This window comes from Podarcis liolepis (assembly GCF_965112155.1).
Source record: "Podarcis liolepis genome assembly, chromosome: 8".
Lineage (NCBI taxonomy): Eukaryota > Metazoa > Chordata > Lepidosauria > Squamata > Lacertidae > Podarcis > Podarcis liolepis.
The window spans coordinates 23,409,187-23,431,335 of NC_139560.1; the positions used below are offsets into that span (position 1 = coordinate 23,409,187).

At 44.9% G+C, this 22,149-nt stretch overlaps 2 protein-coding genes across 4 annotated transcripts in view; one reads left to right on the plus strand and one right to left on the minus strand.

Annotated features, from left to right (window-relative positions):
- VPS13B (vacuolar protein sorting 13 homolog B) overlaps positions 1-22,149 on the minus strand; it is an 883,035-nt gene that overhangs the window by 109,329 nt on the left and 751,557 nt on the right. The gene's annotated exons all lie outside the window — the stretch shown is intronic.
- Positions 9,665-22,149, plus strand: part of YWHAZ (tyrosine 3-monooxygenase/tryptophan 5-monooxygenase activation protein zeta) — a 29,422-nt gene continuing 16,937 nt past the window's right edge. The window contains exons 1-2 of one of the 2 annotated variants that reach the window (XM_083517448.1): positions 9,665-15,810; positions 19,001-19,304. In XM_083517448.1, coding sequence (XP_083373574.1) covers positions 19,011-19,304 — 294 coding nt within the window. In that variant the 5' untranslated portion in view covers positions 9,665-15,810; positions 19,001-19,010. Of the gene's footprint in view, positions 15,811-15,851; positions 16,087-19,000; positions 19,305-22,149 lie in introns of those variants that run through there. The other variant, XM_083517447.1, reaches the window with a different exon arrangement.

Consider the following 22,149-nt stretch of genomic DNA (forward strand, 5'->3'; position numbering starts at 1 on the left):
CAGCAAAAAACAACCTTTCTCCCTCCTCCATATGACATCCTTTTATATATTTGAACATGGCTATCATATCACCCCTTAACCTCCTCTTCTCCAGGCTAAACATGCCCAGCTCCCTTAGCCGTTCCTCATAAGGCATCGTTTCCAGGCCTTTGACCATTTTGGTTGCCCTCCTCTGGACACGTTCCAGTTTGTCAGTGTCCTTCTTGAACTGTGGTGCCCAGAACTGGACACAGTACTCCAGGTGAGGTCTGACCAGAGCAGAATACAGTGGCACTATTACTTCCCTTGATCTAGATGCTATACTCCTATTGATGCAGCCCAGAATTGCATTGGCATTTTTAGCTGCCGCGTCACACTGTTGGCTCATGTCAAGTTTGTGGTCAACCAAGACTCCTAGATCCTTTTCACATGTACTGCTCTCAAGCCAGGTGTCACCCATCTTGTATTTGTGCCTCTCATTTTTTTTTGCCCAAGTGCAATACTTTACATTTCTCCCTGTTAAAGTTCATCTTGTTTGTTTTGGCCCAGTTCTCTAAGCTGTCAAGGTCGTTTTGAAGTGTAATCCTGTCCTCTGGGGTGTTAGCCACCCCTCCCAGTTTGGTGTCATCTGCAAATTTGATCAGGATGCCCTTGAGTCCATCATCCAAGTCATTGATAAAGATGTTGAATAAGACCGGGCCCAAGGCAGAACCCTGTGGCACCCCACTAGTCACTCTTCTCCAGGATGAAGAGGAACCATTGATGAGCACCCTTTGGGTTCGGTCAGTCAGCCAGTTACAAATCCACTGAGTGGTAGCATAGTCAAGACCGCATTTTACCAGCTTCTTTACAAGAATATCATGGGGCACCTTGTCGAATGCCTTGCTGAAATCAAGGTAGGCTACATCCACTGCGTTCCCTTCATCTACCAGGCTTGTAATTCTGTCAAAAAACGAGATCAGGTTAGTCTGACATGACTTATTTTTCAGAAATCCATGCTGACTATTGGTGATCACAGCATTCCTTTCTAGGTGCTCACAGACTGTTTGCTTAATGATCTGCTCCAGAATCTTCCCTGGTATTGATGTCAGACTGACTGGGCGATAATTATTTGGGTCCTCTCTTTCCCCCTTTTTAAAAATAGGGACAACATTTGCCCTCCTCCAGTCTGCCGGGACTTCGCCTGTTCTCCAGGAATTCTCAAAGATGACTGCCAGTGGTTCTGAGATCACACCTGCCAGTTCTTTTAATACTCTTGGATGCAGTTCATCTGCCCCTGGAGACTTGAATACATCTAAACTAGCCAAGTATTCTTGTACTATCTCCTTAGTTATTCTGGGCTGTGTTTCCTCTGCTGAATCATTTGCTCCAAATTCTTCAGGTCGGGCATTGTTTTCTTTATCGGAGAAGACTGAGGCAAAGAAGGCATTGAGGAGTTCAGCCCTTTCTGTGTCCCCTGTTTGCATTTCACCATCTTCTCCTCTGAGTGACCCCACTGTTTCTTTGTTCTTCCTTTTGCTACCGACATACCCATAAAAGCATTTTTTGTTGCTTTTAACCTCTCTAGCAAGCCTGAGTTCATTCTGTGCTTTAGCTTTTCTGACTTTGTGTCTACATGTGCTGGCTATTTGTCTGAATTCCTTTTTGGTGGTTCCCCCCTTTTCCATTTTTTGTACACATCCTTTTTTAATCTTAACTCAGTTAAAAGTTCTTTAGATAGCCACCCTGGCTTCTTTAGGCACCTTCCATGTTTCCGTCTCATTGGTATTGCCTGAAGTTGTGCTTTTACTATCTCCCTCTTAACAAACTCCCAGCCATCATGAACTCCCTTTCCTTTTAGTATTACTGTCCATGGGATCTCACCCAGCACTTCCCTAAGTTTTATGAAGTCGGCTTTCTTAAAGTCAAGAAATTGAGTCCTAGTATGCTTGGCTGCTCCTTTCCGCTGTAAACTTCAGAATTGAAGGGGGTTGGACTACAAGATTGTCAGGGTCCCTTCCAAGTCAACAATTCAATGATTCTATGACTGAACATGCTTACTGGCCAACAAGTGCTGCATGGGAAGAAAGAGGAAAATGGGGTGGAATGGAGTATTCTGGAAGATAGTTTGGCTGGTAGCTGACACCCTAAAAAGGAGTACTTCACACTACAGGATTTTGTTGCAGGTCCTAGTTTTGTGATATTATTATGCAGTTGCCATCTGTGGGCTGGTCCTCATGCCACAGCAAATCATGGGGAAGTTGGATCCCATGGGTGGTAGGGTATCCAAGGTGGCGCTGTGGTCCAAACCACTGAGCCTCTTGGGCTTGCCGATCAGAAGGTTGGCGGTTCGAATCCCCGTGACAGAATGAGCTCCCATTGCTCTGTCCCAGCTCCTGCCAACCTAGCAGTTTGAAAGCACGCCAGTGCAAGTAGATAAATAGGTAGGAGGGTAAACGGTGTTTCTGTGCGTTCTGGTTTCCATCACAGTGTTTCTGTTGCACCAGAAGTGTTTTAGTTATGCTGGCCATGTGACCCAGAAAGCTGTCTGTGGACGAATGCCGGCTCCCTCGGCCTGAAAGTAAGATGAGCTCCACAACCCGATAGTCCAGGCATGTCCAAAGTCCGTTTCTGGGGCCTAATCCAGCCCACTGGATGGCTTAATCCAGCCCCTGTGGCAGTTTACTTCCTGGGATAAAACCCTAAAAAAAGCTCAAAAACAACTTCAATCCTAAAAAAAGGTTAACAACTTTAGTCGGCCCTCATGGCCCTTCACTTCATCAAATCTGGCCCTCTTTGAAAAATGTTTGGACAGCACTGCACATTTGACTGGACTTAACCATCCAGGGGTCCTTTACCTTTTACCAACATATTGGCTGGGGTTATCTGTGAATGAAGGGGAAGAATTGAACTGTATCACCACAGTCTAGCAACTCTGGATCAAGCCCCTGAGGGCCCAAGATGCAAATGCTAACAGCATCCCCGTTTTGGCTTTGGGGGTGGGGAATAGGGTGCTGGATTGTACCATGGGATGTTCATGAGTTCGTCCAATATGCCAAGGCTTTGAACTATTTCTAGTTCATCTTCAAGTTCATTCTCTTACCTTTTTTATGCTTTAAACTCTCCGGGCATTTAAGCTTAAAGATCATAATGATGTTGGAAAATAAATTACACAATATACATCTCTGTGCGTGTGGGATGCTTTCTTAATCTTCTTAAGTATATTTTATACTTCAGCACTGCAACTCGTAACATTATGAATGCTGCGAGGGAAGTGACAAGGTGCATTTGGATGAACTGCGAAAGGAACGTGAACCAAACAAGCTCATTTTGTAAGAGGACAAACCTGAACTGGAATTGCATCCTTTGGGGACATGCCGAACTAGAACTAGTTCCTTTTTAAAATGAACTTTCCAAGCTCTGATACATAGTTTCTTTGGTTCCCTTTTCAAACCCCATTCCTCTCTTGGCCCCGATGCCCTTGGAAATCTTTATGAATGAAATGTGCTGGATACTTATCAAGCGAAATACGTTTATGACTCGTTCAAAGGAGCAAATCCTTCTTGCGCCTAAGCATTGGTGTGTGTGTGTGTTTCACCACCATCACTACGTTGCATTGTACACTTTGGGACAAGGAGCTTCTTTGATGATGAAGTGCCCTGATCGAGCTGGAAAAGTTGCCAGCCACTCTAAAGCCTCAGCAAGTGAGAAATGCTTCTCTCAATAGCGGCATTGAGAAGCATCAGCTGGCCAGCAAGCAAACACGCCTGCCAGAACAACCTGCAGCAGTCTGTCTTGATTAGAAACTACTTGTGCCATGAAATGGCTTTTGCGCAAGCTGCCCAGCCACGTGCCGCCACTTGGCACGCTCGCAGCCCGGAGGGGTTCTGCACAGTCGCTGCAGCCATAGGATGTTTCTGCTCCTGTAAGGATCCTTTCACACTTAAGGCAATACGTTATTCTCACTGAGCCATGAGCATCGGTTAGGTAGTTTAGAGGACAATGGGGACACAGGGCCCTTGCGCAAATTGGCATACGATAGATTCAGAGACCTGACAGGCCAGTAGTAATGGCTGCTTGGGTGGCTTTAAAAGAAGTTGAGACAAATGCTGGAGGATAAGACCATCACTGGCTGCTAGTCATGATAACCTTGAGTATCAGAAGTGATATTTTACACTCATGATCTCATACGCTTCCTAGTGTCCCTATTTTCAAGGGATGGTCCCGGAATTACAAAAGTCATCCCAGCTTCTGATTTGATCCCAGAACATACCTATTTTCTCCAACCAGTGCTGCCACCGCCAAGCTCAGGGGGGAAGATGAGCAGGCGCTCGTCCCAAGCGGCAGTGGTGGTGGCGGCTGTGAGGGAGCACCCTGTTGCCTCTCCATGGCCTCTCCAGTGTGGTGTAGTGGTTAAGAGCAGTAGACTCGTAATCTGGTGAACCGGGTTCACGTCTCCGCTCCTCCACATGCAGCTGCTGGGTGACCTTGGGCTAGTCACACGTCTTTGAAGTCTCTCAGCCCCACTCACCTCACAGAGTGCTAGTTGTGGGGGAGGAAGGGAAAGGAGAATGTTAGCTGCTTTGAGACTCCTTCGGGTAGTGATAAAGCGGGATATCAAATCCAAACTCTTCCTCTTCTTCTTCTTCTTCTTCTTCTTCTTCTTCTTCTTCCATGGCTGCCACTGCCAGCCTCCTCCCTTGGGCAGCTCGTAGAGGCTGCTGGGGAAAAGGGTGAGGAGGGGGAGGGACTACAAAAGGTGTCTTGGTTTTTTTATTAAAAAAAATGCTTTGTGTGTCCATATCTAACCTTGCCCCTTTCTAAAATTTATTTATTGGTATGTGTTTTTCTTTTCGTAAATCTACCAAAGAATAAAATTAAATAAAACCGGGATTAAGGAGTTTCCTCAGGATGGTAGACAGTGTGTGTCCTGTTGCTGTTGTGTCCTGTTGTGGTGGCGATGGTGGCTTCTTCTGATAGGAAATGTTCAGAGGGAGGGGGAAATGGGGGGGTCGAGGAGGGTCAGTCAACGAGGAGTGATAAATCTCCCTATTTTCATCTGAGCAATATTGGAGGGTATGTGACCACCATGTGGGCTTTCCGTAGGCATCCAGTTGGCCAATGTGATACCAGGAAACTGGATTAGATTTTGGTCTAATCTTCTTCTGTTCAGATTCGGACCACAGACCACAGGTTCTCCTCCCTCCCTCCCCTAGAGAACTCCAGTAGCAAAGGTCCAGGAAGGTCCTCTTAGGAGTTTTCCCGTCTTTGTATACCAAGGTGAATGTTTCTGTGCCCTGAGGCGAGAATACAGCTCCACTGAGATGAGTTCCTTCCAGGAAGCAACCAGGTATGCTTTCCCACAAGGCTGTTATCCTACACCTATACCTTCATGTGCCTCTTGAATCAAATGCAGTGCCCCTTTTGATGCTCTTTCCCCCCCATCCACTCAAAGAAGCATTTAATGCATTTTCTGATAAGAGCGCTACTTCTTGTTTGCTGCTATTATTCACACACTCCATGTGTGATCCCTGAAGGACTTATTAGCTAAGTTCTCTTAGTGCACCTTTGCCTCTTTCTGGGTCTCTATGGTTTCTGACTTGCCCTCTGCATACACCTTAGACACAACTCGGAGAGTGAGCAACTCGCCAAAAGGCTCCATCAAGGAATGGAAATATTAGATGAGACTTAAATTTTAGATAAAGCTCAATATTTAAGATTGCTCATCTTTATTTCCCACAGGGCCCTTGCACAGCTTGGATCTTATGCTTATTGGCAATTGTTCCCGTACCCAGTTTTGCAATGCCAATTATTTGGTGCTTGAACTTCTCCATAGTGGGTCTGCCCAGAGGAAAGGTTTCATTCCCCATAGCTTTGTGTTTGGGCTCCAAAACATACTGCAGACTCAACACCGTTTGGAAAGCCATCGAGCCTGGAAAAGCAAGAAGCCAAACTTTCCTGAAGAAATGATAACATTTTTCAACCTTCCCAGGAGCTGAGTGTGGTTTTTCGTGGAGGTTAGATGAGTTTCAACGTTGTTAGCAGACTTGGCTTTTCGAGATATATAAGCACCAGAGATTTTAAAAACAAGTGAGTCAAGTGAACAGCCCCTCACTCAGTTCTGCTTCTTACCCTACATTTTAAAAGTATGCACTATTTGGCATTTCACCTTTGACTTAATTCTAGATTTCAGTGTTGATCGCCTTCGGGTTGTTTTTCCTTTATCCCCCACAACCTGACTTCGATTGCCGCTGGCACTCTTCTAAGACTTTCTTGCTTCTTTTCCTTGTTACTCGTTGAACCTCCTTACTGGAATTGGCAAAAAGTAAAGGGGAGACCACCTAAACACATACTTGTGTTAGAGGCATTAGCAGAGGGATACCAGGAAGTGTGTGGCCTTAGGAGCAATCGTAGCTGAACAAATTTCAGTGCTGGAAATGCGTTAAACTACAGAACAATTGCATTTTGCATGGAGGTTCCAAGGGTTTTCCACGCATACACAAAACCCCATATTTTCAAACTGCCCCCTTGGAACTGCCCCCATACAAGTATCTGTAGTACCTTTCCAGAGTCAGCGCGCTGAGCAGGCCTTGCCAGATAAGCAAGGCAGAGTGCTTAGGGAAGCTTTTAATTTTTGATGTTTTATTGTGTTTTTAATATTCTGTTGGGGAGCCGCCCAGAGTGGCTGGGGAAACCCAGCCAGATGGGCAGGGTATAAAAAAGTCTTCTTCTTCTTCTTCTTCTTCTTCTTCTTCTTCTTCTTCTTCTTCTACTACTACTACTACTACTACTACTACTACTACCTCTTCCTCTTCTTCTTCTTCAAAGCTCTTTTCACTCCAGGATAACCTTGCATGCATTTAATTTGTGCCTTTTTGACTGGTCAGCCTTCAACTGCACACAGCTGAAATCACACAAATTAAATGGGCACAAGACGCAATTGTGCTACATGGGCCTGTATATACGCAACCCTATAGATGTCTACTTAGAAGCATGGGTGTAGGCTGGATTTATGTTAGGTGGGGACGAGACTCCCTCCTGTTCTCATCCTCTGGCTCTATTGCTCACTCAGGTTGCCACTTGTGTCATTAGAATGCGCCACGACATCATCCAAGTGATGTCAGCGAGCATGTCAATTTCAAATATTCTGATTATTTCTACTTTTGGTTAAGCATTTTTGCTTACTTGATTGGGGGGGGAGAGACACTACACACCCTCTACACCCATGCACAAAGTAAATCTCCATGAAGTTGAAAGGCAACCACCTAATTCTGAAGAATTCAGAGGCATGATCCTTTCAATGGCTTCATATTTCATCAAGCACCTTTCTTTGGTGAGTGCTATTCTGTTCCCAGGACAGCCTTTGCCAACCTGGTGGTCTTTCGATGTGTTTGGACTACAGCTCCCATCAGTCAGCACACCTGAGGACAGTGGTTTACTCCACAGAGCTTCAGTTCTCAGCACACTTAACAAACTACCATGTCCAGCATTCTTTGGAGGACGGTGAAGCCATGACTTTTAAAGTGGAATAAGAGTATTTTAAATGAATGGCGTGGATGTGACCTTAGATTTCAGAACCCTAAGGTAAATATTATGAATTAAATCTCCCATGGCTAAGGCAAAATTTGGGTGCAGATCAAGGCCAACGTAAGTGACTGCAATTTCTGGTGCATCTTATTATAGCCAAGATATCTTTTGAGTTCTCACGGGTGTCACATTATCTCACATTATTTTTCCCCAGTCTGCAATTCACTGTTTGTTTGTTTGTTTGTTTGTTTTCAGCATGTTATTGATGATGATTTCCCACCACCAACAGAAAAGAATAGCGTGGAATCACTTAACAATAATGCAGTTAATTAAGTTGTTTGATTTGGGCACAACTAACAGCCAGTTCAATAAAGTTGTTTTTGCAGAATCTGAACTGCAGTAGAATGGAAACGGCACGGCTTGTAGCAGATACAGGGCAGAATGGGAAATGATGTCTTTAGAAATCCGTACCAAGGATTACTTTGTGTTGCAATTTTATGTAAAGGCTGCATTTAAATTATATCTGATTACATCACATATGGTTTTGAGGGCACAAAGTAGTGGTGATAAGTCACTGTAACTCCAAGCTAGCTTCAGCAAAAATAGCCAACTGTTCTTTAAGCCTTCTAGCTTCCTTGGGATCAACTATCTGCTCTGAACCTTGGTCTTTGCCCTGAGCTTAGCTCTGTTACATTGTTACCTGTAAAAATTGCTTGTATTTGTATATTTGCCATGCTATTTGCTATGAACCATTAGGCAAACCCTTTGGTGTGAGCCTCATGCCACACCTCCTCCACATAATTCAGACACTTCTCAATTATCGTCTGACAGCGTGAGGAGGATAATTCATGGTGACATCGATACCATGTTTTCTGGTCCCATTGTTTGCTGTGTGTGTGCTACTACTCTTATCAGCAGAAGTGCATATATGTTAATTATCAATCTGTACACTAATGATCATAGCTAGAATCCTGGCAGATTTATCAAGATTTTGGAACAATAAAATAAGTATAAATGTTTAACCAGCAAGTGAAACATTAACCATTTGATGGACGATAACTTTCGTTACCACTTTTGGCCAAATTCCAGAACATGGGTGCCTTGAGAACAGTTTGTTTCAGTGGGATTTAAGTGTCCGCAAGTGTGCAATGGACTACTGCATTTTCTAAAGACTGTTTTAATCCTCCCCTTTTAAAAAAATTGGGGCAAGAGTTAAAAAGCAAATGTTTTCTTTTACCAAACTCCTGGTTTTGTGCCTTAGGCCTGTCTCATACCCTTTGTTTTGTCTTCTGGGGCCAATGTCCACCTTAGCCAATGGTGATATATTATAATAGAGTAAAGATAAAAGTTTTCTGTTTCTGGAGATAGGCAGCTCCTGCTTTACTTTGGAGCACAATGCTGGCCCAACATTTCATCAATGAAAGCAGATTTTAATTTTTGCTTTCTTGGAGGAGTGCTACACTCACCATTTTCCTTCTTCCCCCTCCTCAACACACAAATACGAGAGATGGAGAGATAACTTCAGCTGGATATAAGAGGCAGAAGAGATTCAGTTAGTAAGCCAGTCTAGGGAACTTCTACTAATTTATTAATCCTTTTTGGATTTGCTCACTAAACTCCTCTCCTAGTCAGGTTTTTCCAAGTGACCAGACTGTCCATAGGCCTGGACCGAGTCTGAAACAGACCATCTAGAAAACCTCTGAAAAGCTTCACTGGTTGGCAACTTGATTCTGCAGACAATACAAAATACTCTGGCAGAAGGAACTGAGAAGACCATCCTGTTGATTGCAAAGCATATTGTGAGGAACCCTTTTATCATTGATGTTCAGTCCTTGCCAGAGCTTCCCCAAGAGGAGTTTTTGGAGCTCAAATATGATTCAAATTGCCAAAGATGATATCAACCAATTCACTCTGGTAAAGTTTTGGTTGAAATATCTCCCTGTATACTCCAGAACAGGAGAGTAGGCTCTGGACATCATTATGCCATTTTCCTCCATATCCCTTTGCAAAACTGGTTTTTCTGCTATTCTGGCTATTCAAACAAAGCAGTGCAACAGACTGGGTATTAAAAGTGACCTAAGATTTCTTTAGTGATGCCCAGCATCCAAAATCTTGTGACAAGCACGCAACATCAATGCTCACATTCAAAATGACTGAAGTAGACTCTTAAAATGTTTAAATTCAATGTAGATTTTTTGAAGATCTGAATAAAGTATATATATTTAAAATTATAAATACATTGATTCATTTTGATCATTAAGCAAGTCACAATATCATTAAAAGTCACAATATTTCAAACCTGTTGAAAATCCAAATAAAATAATTAGAGGGGCCAGGTTTGAAAGGGGACGTGGGAATTTTACATCAGTTGAAATGGGTTTAAAAGATCAAGAAACACAGGCCTGATGTATGGGACAAGATTTCAGCATCCTTTCTTGTCTCGTAAGAATCAGTGGAGGAAGCGCACTCCATTGACTTGAACAAGACAAGGGTAAAACAATTTGCTAGTGGCATCAGAAATCCCAAGAGGCCTCAAGCAGGTACTATGTGACCATAGGTTGTGTTATGTCTTCAACCTTGGAGGTAAAGAAAAACACCACAATCCTATACATGACAATAGGACTTACTCCCAGATGGGTATAGAATTGCATCTAAAAATGCTTATCCCTTCCTGCAAGTGTAATGCAGAAGCTCTAGGAGACATGATGCTATTTTTGGTGGAGAATTGTCTGCATTAGTTCATTGACCATGCTACCCACTAGATGACTGGCTATGGTTGGCAAATAGCTACCTCCTGCTTTTTAACTGGGGAAGTGTGAGGAGAGGAAGTTCAAGGAACCTCACGTCAGTGACAGGGCACTGCACACAGGGAGCCCTAGGTCCAATCCCTGGCTTCTCCAGTTTAAAACAATCAGATAATAAGAAATGGGGGGGCAATTCTGCCTGAGCTCTTGCCAGTCACAGTACATAATACTGGGCTGGGTGGACAAATAGCCTGACCTCATATAAGGCTCCTATGGTCCTAACTTAGGCACACCTCCAAACTGAACAGTTCCTATGCTACATTTTAGGAGCCTTGGAGAAGTGTTGCAGGAGTCATCCATTACTCTGCCCTCCCCAGCAACTACCTTAAAGATAGTTTACTGCGTGGAAAAATATATTTAAGATATTGCTAGAATTTCTCTCTCTTGATGAAGCTGGCATGTTGTGCAGTAAAGAAAATAAGGATTTTTTAAAATATTGGAAGAAATGGTGGAGATAAGACAAGAGGTAAAATTTACTTATAGTATATTTATTAAGTTTGTTAGTCACGTTATCTTGCCTAAGGCAGCCCAAAAGCAACACACAGCCAACCCAAAGATTGTTGGCCCTTTCTAGTGGGAGCCAGAATCAAAATGGCAGTCAGTGAATGAATGGTGCTATTTCTTGGGGGAATCAGTATTTCCCATAAATTCAACAATGTGCACTGGGACCCAGGAAACCACCAAATGGAGAAGAGTACACACACAAAAAGAAACTCACAGCATAGCAGAATTAAGGAATTCTTTCTTCAAAAAATTAAGGAAACAGGAAACCCCAAGTCGATTCAAGGAAGTGGTAAATTTGAAGAGTGCCCACGGTTTTTCAACCACTGATGCTCTCTGGAGGCAATGAGCCTCATTTCCAATATATTTCAAAAGTATATTCTTGCCTTAGGTACTTTTGCTATACCAGAACAAGAAACATGCATGAAATCCCTTTGTCTCTGAGGAAGGCATATGGTTGGGCACTCTTTATAAAGGCTGTATACGCTTCCAACAATTAAAGCACATCTCCCACTTCACTGCAAGACTCCTGTGAACTGTAGTTTAACCCAACAGAGCTACAACACCCAGCACCACCCTTAACAAACTACACTTCCCAGAATTATTGTACGTGGGAAATGCACTTTAAATGTATGGTGTACATGCAGTACAGATAAACTAGAGCTTTCTAGCACCAGCTTACAGCCTGCCTCTTCCTTTGCTTTGCTAGAAAATACAAGATCCCGTAACAGAAGCACTTTCCCTGGCAAATACGTCTCAATTCCCTGCAACAAAGAACCACTGTGTGTTTCTCATGCAAAACAAACAAACAAGAGAAAAGTCTGGAAAGCCTTAAGCGAAATATCATTTTGATGCTACCTACCTACTGCCAAGCAAACTGTTTTGAGAAATTCAGCCTTAACAAACTGGTCCCAAATCTGCCACAAACAAATACACACGTCAAATTCCACTGAATCAATGGGCTTTTCTTCCAAATAATTTGTTTAGGATTGAAGTGTAAATCGAGGAATCTGTGATCATTACGTTCCCAAGGATCATCTAGTTCAACCCCCTGCAATGCAGGAATCTCAACTAAAGCATCCAAGACAGATGCCCATCCAAACTCTGCTTGAAAACCTCCAAGGAAGAAGAGTCCACCACCTTCCGAGGGAGTCTGTTTGTTCCACTGTCAAACAGCTCTTATTGTAAGGTGGCTCTTCCTGGTGTTTAGTTGGAATCTCCTTTCTTGTAACTTGAACCCGTTGGTTAGGGTCCTGCGCTGCAGAGCAGGAAAAAACAAGCTTTCTCCATCCTCTATGTGACAGCCCTTAAGATATTTGAATATGGCTATTATATCTCCTCTCTACCAGGCTAAACATACCCTGTTCCCTCAACTGTTCATCATAAGGCTTGGAAATAGCTATGAAATACAACTTCTTATGTTAGGATTTAAGGTGCAGCTATTTATAGACACGTGTTGGATCCAGCCCTTAAATAGGTGACAGAACCTTGTCTTCCATAGGATGGTGGGCATACTTGGATGGATCAAGGCGTTGCCTGCTATCCGATACTCACTTAACTGGGAGCAAACACCATTGAGATTAATGGGACTTATTTCTAAGTAGACATATATAGGATTACACTGCAAGTGTAATCCTTGAAATCAATGTGAAAAACTACTCAGGACTTAACAAGACCCACTGGGAACTAACCACAACTCATTTGCAGTGCAGTCTTATGCACGTTTACTCAGAATTCACAATATGTACCCCATATTTCTGGAATTTGTGACTACTTTGGTTTTCAAGAGATATCATCCCCATTCACTGGTAGAAGAGAACACATTAAGTGCATTTATCTACCCAATCCCCAAAGATGGTCACTGTTCAGTGCTATATAAGTTTTTAAAAGCCTAACCAGTCACTGAAGAACAGTTTGCATAAAACAAAGTCAGTTGGGACAATGAGTTGGATTCAAATATGGCCCTCCATTCACAGAAAAGCCGCTTCCATGAACAAAAGGAGCTTGAGACCAATAAACAGGAGTTTTTGCTTATCTATTCCCCTTGCAACTCATACCACCTACCATACTTTTCCAGGCCCGCTACAACCCTCTGGAGGTTTTTGGAATATGCAAAAAGGGTGAGTCAAAACCTGAGAGCGGAATTCTACTTACGGAATTCTGAATCCAATGCAACACCTACAAGGTATTGACATTGTATCTGTTCATGACATATCTACTAATATTGCTGCACATACTATGAACACCTTGGAGGCAAGCTATTTCTGTGTGCTCTTTTACCTTGAGATAATTTGTGGGTCATAGCATTCTTTCTGTATTTGTTGACCATTCAGAAAAAGTAGATTATTTTGTAAATGCTGGACTGCAAAAAAATAAAATTAAAAAATCATCAACATGCCCATTCATTGGTGGTTGATTGATCAGTAGCGTAATACTGATCTTTCAACATCAGAAAATCCAGATGTTGCTTATAATAGTATGGATATGATAGGGCTATGGAACATGGAAGAAACCTTTGTCCCGCTTGATTTATGGTCAATATTGTCATACACAAGCAGTCAGGGTCATTTCACTAGATAATTTCTTCCTTCTGAGTTTTCACACTGGCACAGATGAGATTTCCAAAACACACATTGATTACCGGTATATTGACAGGCAAAGGTTATGTAACGTCCCCACAATTTATTTCTGTTTTTCCATATATTGGAAGTCCCAAGTACACAGAGATTTCCTGCAGATCTCACTATACTTTCAGTTGGCTTATGACTGGTGTTTGCTCCCCCCCCTAAACACCCAATAAACTGTGGTATGATAATCCATCATTTTTGACACAACTCGTAATCATTTTCACTGCAACGAGCAGTGCTTGGGGTAAAGATTTTATCTGACAATTCTTCTCAAACAGCCAATTAAAAGTGCTGATAAGGCCCACTATTTCATGTCCAATCTTTCTTGCAAACTGGTGCATCTTCATCCTAATCTTCTCTAAAAGCTTGTTTGTCATAAACCAATAAACACTGCCTTCCTCAAAATGTCACCACCATCAATGGAAAGTATACAATTCCTTCACAGTCTGGAAATGTGTATATACAATATCCAATTCAGTAGTTGTATAAACCACGCTTTATTATTATTTTACATTTTTATCCCACACTTCCTCCAATGAGGCTACATAATTCTTCTCCCTCAACCATTTTTCCCCACAACCCTGTGATGTAGATAAAGTGCGAGATTATGACTAGTCCATAATCATCAAATGATCATAACAGAATGGTGTTTTGAACCTGGGTCTCTGGGTTTTAGTCCAGTGTTTGAACCACTACACCTCCTGTAAGCCTCCCACTTTGAATACAGTGGTACCTCAGGTTGAGAACTTAATTCGTTCTGTACTAAGTCTATTTCCCCCTTTCTTTTAAAAATGTATTCTATATATTAATTCAACAAAACCTGTCACCATGCAAAGCTGAACAATGCTAATTTTCTTACCAAGCTTACTTTTGTAATGTCAAACAAAAAAATGTTGCTTAGTTTCTAGTGCTATTATGTCACCAGAACTTAGCTTGGAAAGTTACCTGCACCATGCTTGACATCATATGTGACTTTACTATATAACCAGAATTTAGCTTGCTGCTTTGTTGTTCAATTAAACATACATTGCAACATTAAATAATGAATCATGAGGTAGAACGTTTGCAGAACAAATAGGCAATTTCTTTATTGTGTGTAGATTTCACTAAGGGTGGCTTGTTGAAATCAACTGTTTGAACTTCCTCTTTTGCCCTGTTTCCTTTTCTCTTACTGTTCCATTGTGGACTTTGCTACGGATAGCACTTAAGACTTTTGCATTTTCTGAGATTGTTGGCAAAAGTTACATGGCCTGCATTATGTGATCTCTCATTAGTGTGATTTGAAAAACAGCTCACATCACTATTACTTGAATCTTGACACAAGATGAACAGTAACCAGATGCTAAATTCTTTCTCAAGAGTTCTCCTCCAGAATTGATTTACTAACAAGTTTAGGACAGCATTCTTTCCCTCCAGTTTCCAGGACTATGCCATCCCCGATCACATCGGAAAAACCATGAAACTTGCATGTTAAGAATATACATTTCACAAAGCTGAAGCATTTTTGTTTTTAAAGCCCCTCACTTTTACCTTCACAAAGGCTTCCTTCGACCTGAAAATGTACCACAGAAGCAATACCAAAGACATGATAGAAAGGAATACTGTACTGTATACACCTTTTTTGTGCGGTCAGCACCTTACAGTGGCCTCTGTGCTTTTTTTCCAAGATGGCTCCACGGCTGAAATTGAACGTGAAACCGACAGTAAGGCTTGTGGGGGCGGGGGACGACGACACGTGTGTCCCTAATAAAATAAAATTTTAAAAAGCACTAGAAAATCGACCAAAGGAACCCGAAACAAGATCTACCCTCTGTGTGGCCTTGAATGACGGAGAGGCCGAGGGCTGGGAACCGGAAAGGCGATTCGGATTGTGGGCATGTGTCTGTGTGGGAGCGGGGGGGGAGGGCGTTACTTCGGCCCGCTCCGTCTGAAGAGATCTGTTGGAGCGGTGGGCTTGCCTGTTGGCGTGTCTCATCCCCCTTGCCCCCACTCACCCGCCCACCCCGGTCGAGAAAAGGCTGCATAGATGGGGGAAGGAGCAGCGGCCGGGCGCGCGCGCGCCGCCCTCCTCTTCCTCAGTCCCTTATGAGGATGTGGGGCAGAGGAACGGAAGCGTCGGGGTGGCGCGCAGCCTCACCCTGCGCTGCTCCCAACAGCCGAGCCGCTGGCTGCGCGCCGCCAAGGAGAGAGGCGCGGCTCTCCCGCATGCGCGAGCGAACATGCTCTGCAGTAGTGGGAGGGCGGCAAGGCGGCGCGCGTGCCCGTCGTCGGAAGGAGAGGGAGGGGGGACGCAGGGTGTAACAGCGGGGCTAAGGCGTGTCCGCTGCCGCCGCGCGGAGGCAGGAAGGGCAGCCGGGCGCGCGCTTGAGGCGGTTGATGCAGCCACCGGGTTGGTAAGGCTGAGAGAGAGAGACTGACTGAGGGGAGACGGGGCGGGGGAAGGAGGGGAGGGAAAGTGTAGGCGCAAGCGCGTGCTCGCGCGCGGTTGCCATGGCGCCGCTTGACGTCACGGGCTCTGTGTTGCCCGTGCGTTGCGACGCGGTGATTGGCGGAGACCCCGTGTGTGGCGCTGGGAGAGCGAGAGCGAGGCTGCAGCGGAGCGAGCCGCGATATAGGCACAGTCCGCGCCGGTCACCCGCCTAGAGACTCCCGTCCCGTCGAGCCCGCAGGTAACGGCCTCGCTAGGCTTCGCCTCGCCGCCTCCCCCCCCCCGCACCTTCCCCTTCCTTTCCGGGTAGGCGCTCCGGCGGCGGGACCCGCTGCGGTTCAGGGGCGGCGGCGGCAGAAGAGACCGGTGGGGGGGTGGGGTGCGGCGGCGGCGGCTGAAAGGGGAAGAGGAGCGGGCGGCAGCGGCGGGTTAGCGGCCCCCTTCTTCTTCTCCGCACAGAAGGGCGGCTCCTCCTTGCCGCGGTGCTGGGCGACACCCACTGCCGCGGCCTGGTGGAGGGGAAGCCATTCATTCCCTCCCTGCGGCGGGTGTCTCTCCGCCTCTCCCCCCCCCATCTCTGCGCGCGCTTCAGACCCCCCCCCCACAGGTGCGGCGGCCGCCCCACCTGCTTCCCGCGCCTCGCCCTGCGAAAGGGGGCGAGAATGGAGGGCAGAGGAGGAGGGCTGAGCTGGGCGGCGGCGCCCCTTTCTCTGCCTCGGCTACGGCAGGTGAAGGTCCGGGGCGGTGCCCCTTGGCTACTCGGACGGGGGGGGGGAGAGCTGATTCCCCCCCCCCATTCTTGGGAGGCGAGTGCCTCTACCTGTGAGGCAGAAATGATGAAGGGGAAGGGTCGCCGCCGACCTCCAGCCTCTCTCCGCCACCCATATTCATATTATCTTTGTTGGGGTGGGAGCTGCTGCTGCTGCTGCTGCTCCTCCTCGAAATGCGGGGTGCCATGTGAGCGGAGGAAGGAGGGGCGCCATGTTGGGGAGTAGGATGGCTTCCTTCCCTCTCTCTCCTTTCTCTCCCCCCCCCTCCCCATTCGCTCTCGCTCCTTTCCCTTCTTCCATCTCTCCGCCTCCCTCCCTTCCCGCGGCGGCCTTCTCTCTCTCTCTCGGCGGGCGGCTGGTTAGGGTGTGGCCTCCTGCCGGGAGCGGCACATCCAGCCGGTGCGATCTGCCGCCGCATCGGAGGGGGCCGCCTTGAAAAGGAGCGGCGGGCGGGCGGGCGATCGAGGCGGAGGAAGGGAGCGGGAGAGGAGGAAGCGAAGAAAGAAAAGGCGAGGGGGCGAGTGTGGGCTGCGGCCGCGGAGGCTCCCTCGGGGCGGGGACGGCGGCGCCGCAGGGCGAGGGGAGAGGCGGCAGCAGCAGTAGCGGAGGGGCAGGTGGGCGGGCGTGTCTCTTCTCCTTCCTTCCCTCGGCGAGGCGCCGCCTGGGCTTCCCCTTTTTTCCTCCTTCTCCGGCCTGGGTCTGGGCGGAGGAGATGCAGCAATCTCCCCTCCCGGCGCGGGGCGGAGGTGGAGGGGGATCAGCGCGCACACAAGTGGGCTGGGCTCTGACTCGGATCCGCCATGACAAAGAGCCCAGACAAGGCGCTTCATGTCTCGGAGCCGGGCGGTTGCGGCGCTGGGAGGGGCGGCGGCGGCGGCAGCCTGGCCTGACTTGTCCTCTTCCCTCGCCCCGCCATCCCTCTCGCCCACACCTTTCGCTTTTTGTACCCGCCCCAGCCATGTTTCTAAGCCGTGCCAGCTGCAGCGGCATACTCTCGGCCGCCTGTGCCAGGGAGTGCACCCAGCAGCACCATTTTAGACAGCCGAGTCCTAGCTACACAGTGTACAGGAAATCACCACACGAATCTTTCCTTTCGAGTCAAAAAGCAAGGTTCCTTCTCCGCAGTCTTCCCAGATGCCACCAGGTTTGCAAGGGGAGAGGTTGGGTTGCTAAGCAGCTAACGTTCCCTGGCTTTATTTCCATATATTAAATTGCCATTCCTGAGTAGCGTCATAGTTGCATTAAATTGCCATTCCTGAGTAGCAAAATGGTTCTTGACCAAGATGTTTCTCGGTCTTTATGAGGGTAAGGTCACCAAAGTAGACAACATAGTGCAAAACCTTCACGCCTCGGCTGCTTCAATAAAGTAGCTTGACAGTTGCAGCTTGGCATCCTGATTCTAAACTAAGTTCTGTTATAATAAGTGACTTGCATCATGACCTTAACAGATGCACTTTGAATTAAGTTTCATTGATTAAGCTACGCAAGAGTTATTTGCTTCCAACCCTAATATTGATTGAGCTGTGTAGTAGCTAAATTCATTTGCTTTTGGGCCCAATGGCCCTGATACCAATCAGGATTTTTTTAACCATGTACAAGAATGTAGTTTGAGAAAAGAGGGTACGGAGGTATACTTGAGTAACTTTTGAGAAAGGAAGGAATGACTCTCACAACACATTGTGGTGAAATTCCTAAGATTGCAAACCTTCCAAAGGGTTTGGTGTTTCTCAAAATAGCAATGTGCTGATAGTAGCCCCTTCAAACAAAAGGCTAAGATCATCTAGGGGACAGATAGCAGAGGCATCTGAGGGAATAGTTCACATTCCATGCTTGAAAGGTTTTATTTTTTTAAGATTGCAGAGGCCATATCCTTCCCAAGATTTCATGAATTTAATAGAAATGAAGATTAATTTGACCTATATCTCAACAATAATATACAACAGGCATGTCCAACCAGTAGTTTGCGATCTACTGGTAGATCCCCGGCTGATCCTGGTAGATCACGGGGCCCTTATCAATCGTGGGATTAAATAAAGTTTATCAAAAGTTAACAAATAAAAGCTGAAGAACTCTGGACAATCCTACCCCCAAAACGCTCAGCAGCTCTGGGCAATCCACCCACTCCATGAACGCTCCTCCCTCCCTCCAATGACAGTTGGTGGATCACTGCCAGTTTTTTTATACTGGGAGTAGATCGCAGTCTCTTGGGAGTTGGACGTGCCTGATATAGAACTTTGGAATGGGCCATTGAAATCAGTGGTTTTTGCATCCAATAAATGTGTGTCAGTTGCAATGTGCTCTTTACATTGCTAAGAGATAGCTGAGTTACAAATGATTTTGCCTGATAGATGTCTAAATAATTATTTGATATTTTTCATTCTCCAGAGAAATCAGCATGGATAAAAACGAGCTGGTGCAGAAGGCCAAACTGGCTGAGCAGGCTGAGAGATATGATGACATGGCAGCCTGCATGAAGTCTGTGACTGAGCAAGGAGCAGAATTGTCAAATGAGGAGAGGAATCTTCTCTCTGTCGCTTACAAAAATGTTGTAGGAGCGCGTAGGTCATCTTGGAGGGTTGTGTCAAGCATTGAACAAAAGACGGAAGGTGCTGAGAAAAAGCAGCAAATGGCCCGAGAATACAGAGAGAAAATTGAGACTGAACTAAGGGACATCTGCAATGATGTGCTGGTGAGAATTAAGGCTCTAACTACTTCCCCCCCCCCACCCTAAGTAAACCTTCAAGGGCAGATAACCCTCTAGTAACACTCAGTATTGTTTAATCAAAGTATAAACCTGTTTATATAAAAAGCTTCTAAATATCTTCCCCTGCCACCTATAGAAAACCAAACAGTGGTCTTAACTTGCTTCTTCCTAAAACTTTGCAGCTGGATGCTTGTAGCAAAACACTTGTGACACAATCTGCCCTATTGACACTTTTCATTAAGTTGTCACATAGATCCCACTTACCAGTTAGAAACTGGGAGGAGTAAAGGACTTTTCAGCCTAGTTTAATTAAAATAAGTGTGCTTTCTTCATAACCTAGAGGGTGCTGTGTGTGCTTTCTATGAGAAGTTGTAATTCTCACTATAGAAATCAGGCCCCTCCCTGAATAAGATGATGTAATGTTAGCTATGACTCACCCATGCAGAACACTCTGCAAGAGGGAGGAGGAGGTAGCAACAGTGCTATGGGCCTACCTTAAGCAAAGCCATAGCAACTTCAAAGCAAGCTGACTCTATACTTGGGCTGTTGGCAACAATTTTTTTTACCTCATAAAATCTTTTAAATGAAGAAAACACAGTTGTGTACTTCCCCCCCCCCCCTTGGTAGCGTTACTATTTTATTGATGTGCCACTCAACTAATTGTTAGTATTTGTTTTTGCTAAAGATGAAGACAATTTCATTTCAACAAGAACTTGAGAAAAAAAATACTCTGATGCACTGAGTCAAGTCATATGAGCATAATTGCTATGGTTTTTCCATCTATTTTGTAAAACCAGCTGTACAAATACCTTGGTGAGTTCAAAGGCCATCATGTATAGTTGAGCTCAAATTTTAGATACACTTACTTGAAGGTTATTCGTTTAGCTTGGATTCTTGCCATATAAAAGCACTGAGGAAAGTAGAGGGATAATCAGATGCATGTTGTATATGAAATGTAGTTTTTGCTGATAACTACCTTCATTTCAGACTAGTCAAACACCATTCTGTCTGAAGCATGGGTGTGGGAAAGGAGCCCATACCTTATCTGTCACATCTTTCATTAATTTTTTTAAATATATGTATTATGTGTAAGAGACATGTGATAAATCAGATGTTTAAGTCCATTAATTTCATCAGATAAAAATCTGATACTTACCTGACATTCTCAGTTGACATTGACCCCTTACAATATCAAATAGTTGGCTCCATTATCTTCACAGTGTGTTTAACTAGGTTTTTCCCACCCAGAAAAGTTTCAAAGAACTCTGGTTAATGTTAGCAATATTTTCTTTAAAGCCCATATCCAATGCATGTCTGAATTCTTTTTTAAAAGCCTCGTTGCATTCGTTACTGAAAGCTAAATATTTAAATCACTTGGTTTCAATTTCTGTCTATATTGGATAAAAGACCCGTTTGGTTTATACTAGTTCACGCCTATACTTCAGGAGATTAAATCTATAGCTTTATTTGTACAACTTGAAAAAGTACTCATTTGGAGCTTTATATGTTGCTGTGGTAAAGGGAAATACTCTATAAAATTAGGAAACCTAGAAAAGTAGCTTGTAACACAATGCTAAAAAATTCCTTGCTCCCTCCTGTTCTCTAATAGCATACTAAAAAGAATCTCAAGCCAGAGGAGCTCCTATATTTTAAGAGACTGGTGGACTAGTGGAGCCTTTCTAATGATGGAACGGAGGCAGGATTTGCCTTTACCTGAGTGGTGTGTCCAAATCAGACCTTTCTATTATATTCCTGTAGGTGGGAGCACTGGCTGTTGGATAGAAACTGTTAGGTATTGGGGGAAGATAAAAAGTGATACATAAAAACTTACTGGGTTAGAAAGCTACATTTAAATCTGGGTGGCTAGCATGGTGGCATCCAGATGCTGCTAAACTACAACTCCCATCATCCCTGACCATTGGGTATGCTGGCTGAGGTGGAGAGGAGTTGGGAGTTCAACTTCCAGAGGTTGTAACGTTGGCTACCCCTCATCTAGAATATTGCAACCCATTTACTTCCTCATTGACAAAGTAGCTTTTTCTGGTTTCTTTATTGGACTTAACATGACAAACAGAAGCCAGGAACGGGCTTTTTAATATAGTGCAAACTTTGGGCTTGGAAAATTGAGAGGGGGGAAGAGAGTTTTAGCCCCTTTCCTCCAAGCCGTTGTGCATTCTCTACCATTCCCCACTGAGCCCTTTGCTCAGAAGTATTTTCCAAGCCTAGTTCTGCTCTCTCTTCATCCAAGTCAAGCACAATTTCTAGGCTCAGAGTAAGGTGTAAAAGTCTTGTCAAGCTTCAGTGTTTTGTTTTGTGTTTAAAGGATAAGGTGTCAACATACTGCCCCTTTCTATAGGAATGGGGGACAGACAGGCAGTGTTGTCTCCAATTATGGCACATTACTTCCTCATAAATGAATTACTATCACCTAAAGGGAAAAATAAAATGTGCAGTCAAGTACATTGAGTGATGTGGATGAAGTCTGCTCCTCGTGTGTGTTTTTTTAAATTTGTTATATTAATATCCTGCTGTTTCTGCAATACATACTTTTGGCTTAAACAGTTGGACCATATCATGTGCCCTAAGGCTATTATCTGGTCCAGGGTTTCCTCCTTGCCCTAGCTTGCAGCCTGTTTGCAGTAGCAAAAATTCATACCCCATGTGTAAGCAGGCAGCTCTTATGCATGCCCATAGAGAAGCAGGTAATATTTGGGCAGCCTCTGACTTGTGTGAATGTTTCATTCCCTTTGGAAATGGGAAGAGCGGAAAATCCCTTGTGCATGCATGGAACATAGCACTTGGGATCTCATCCTTGTATCACCCATGTTCA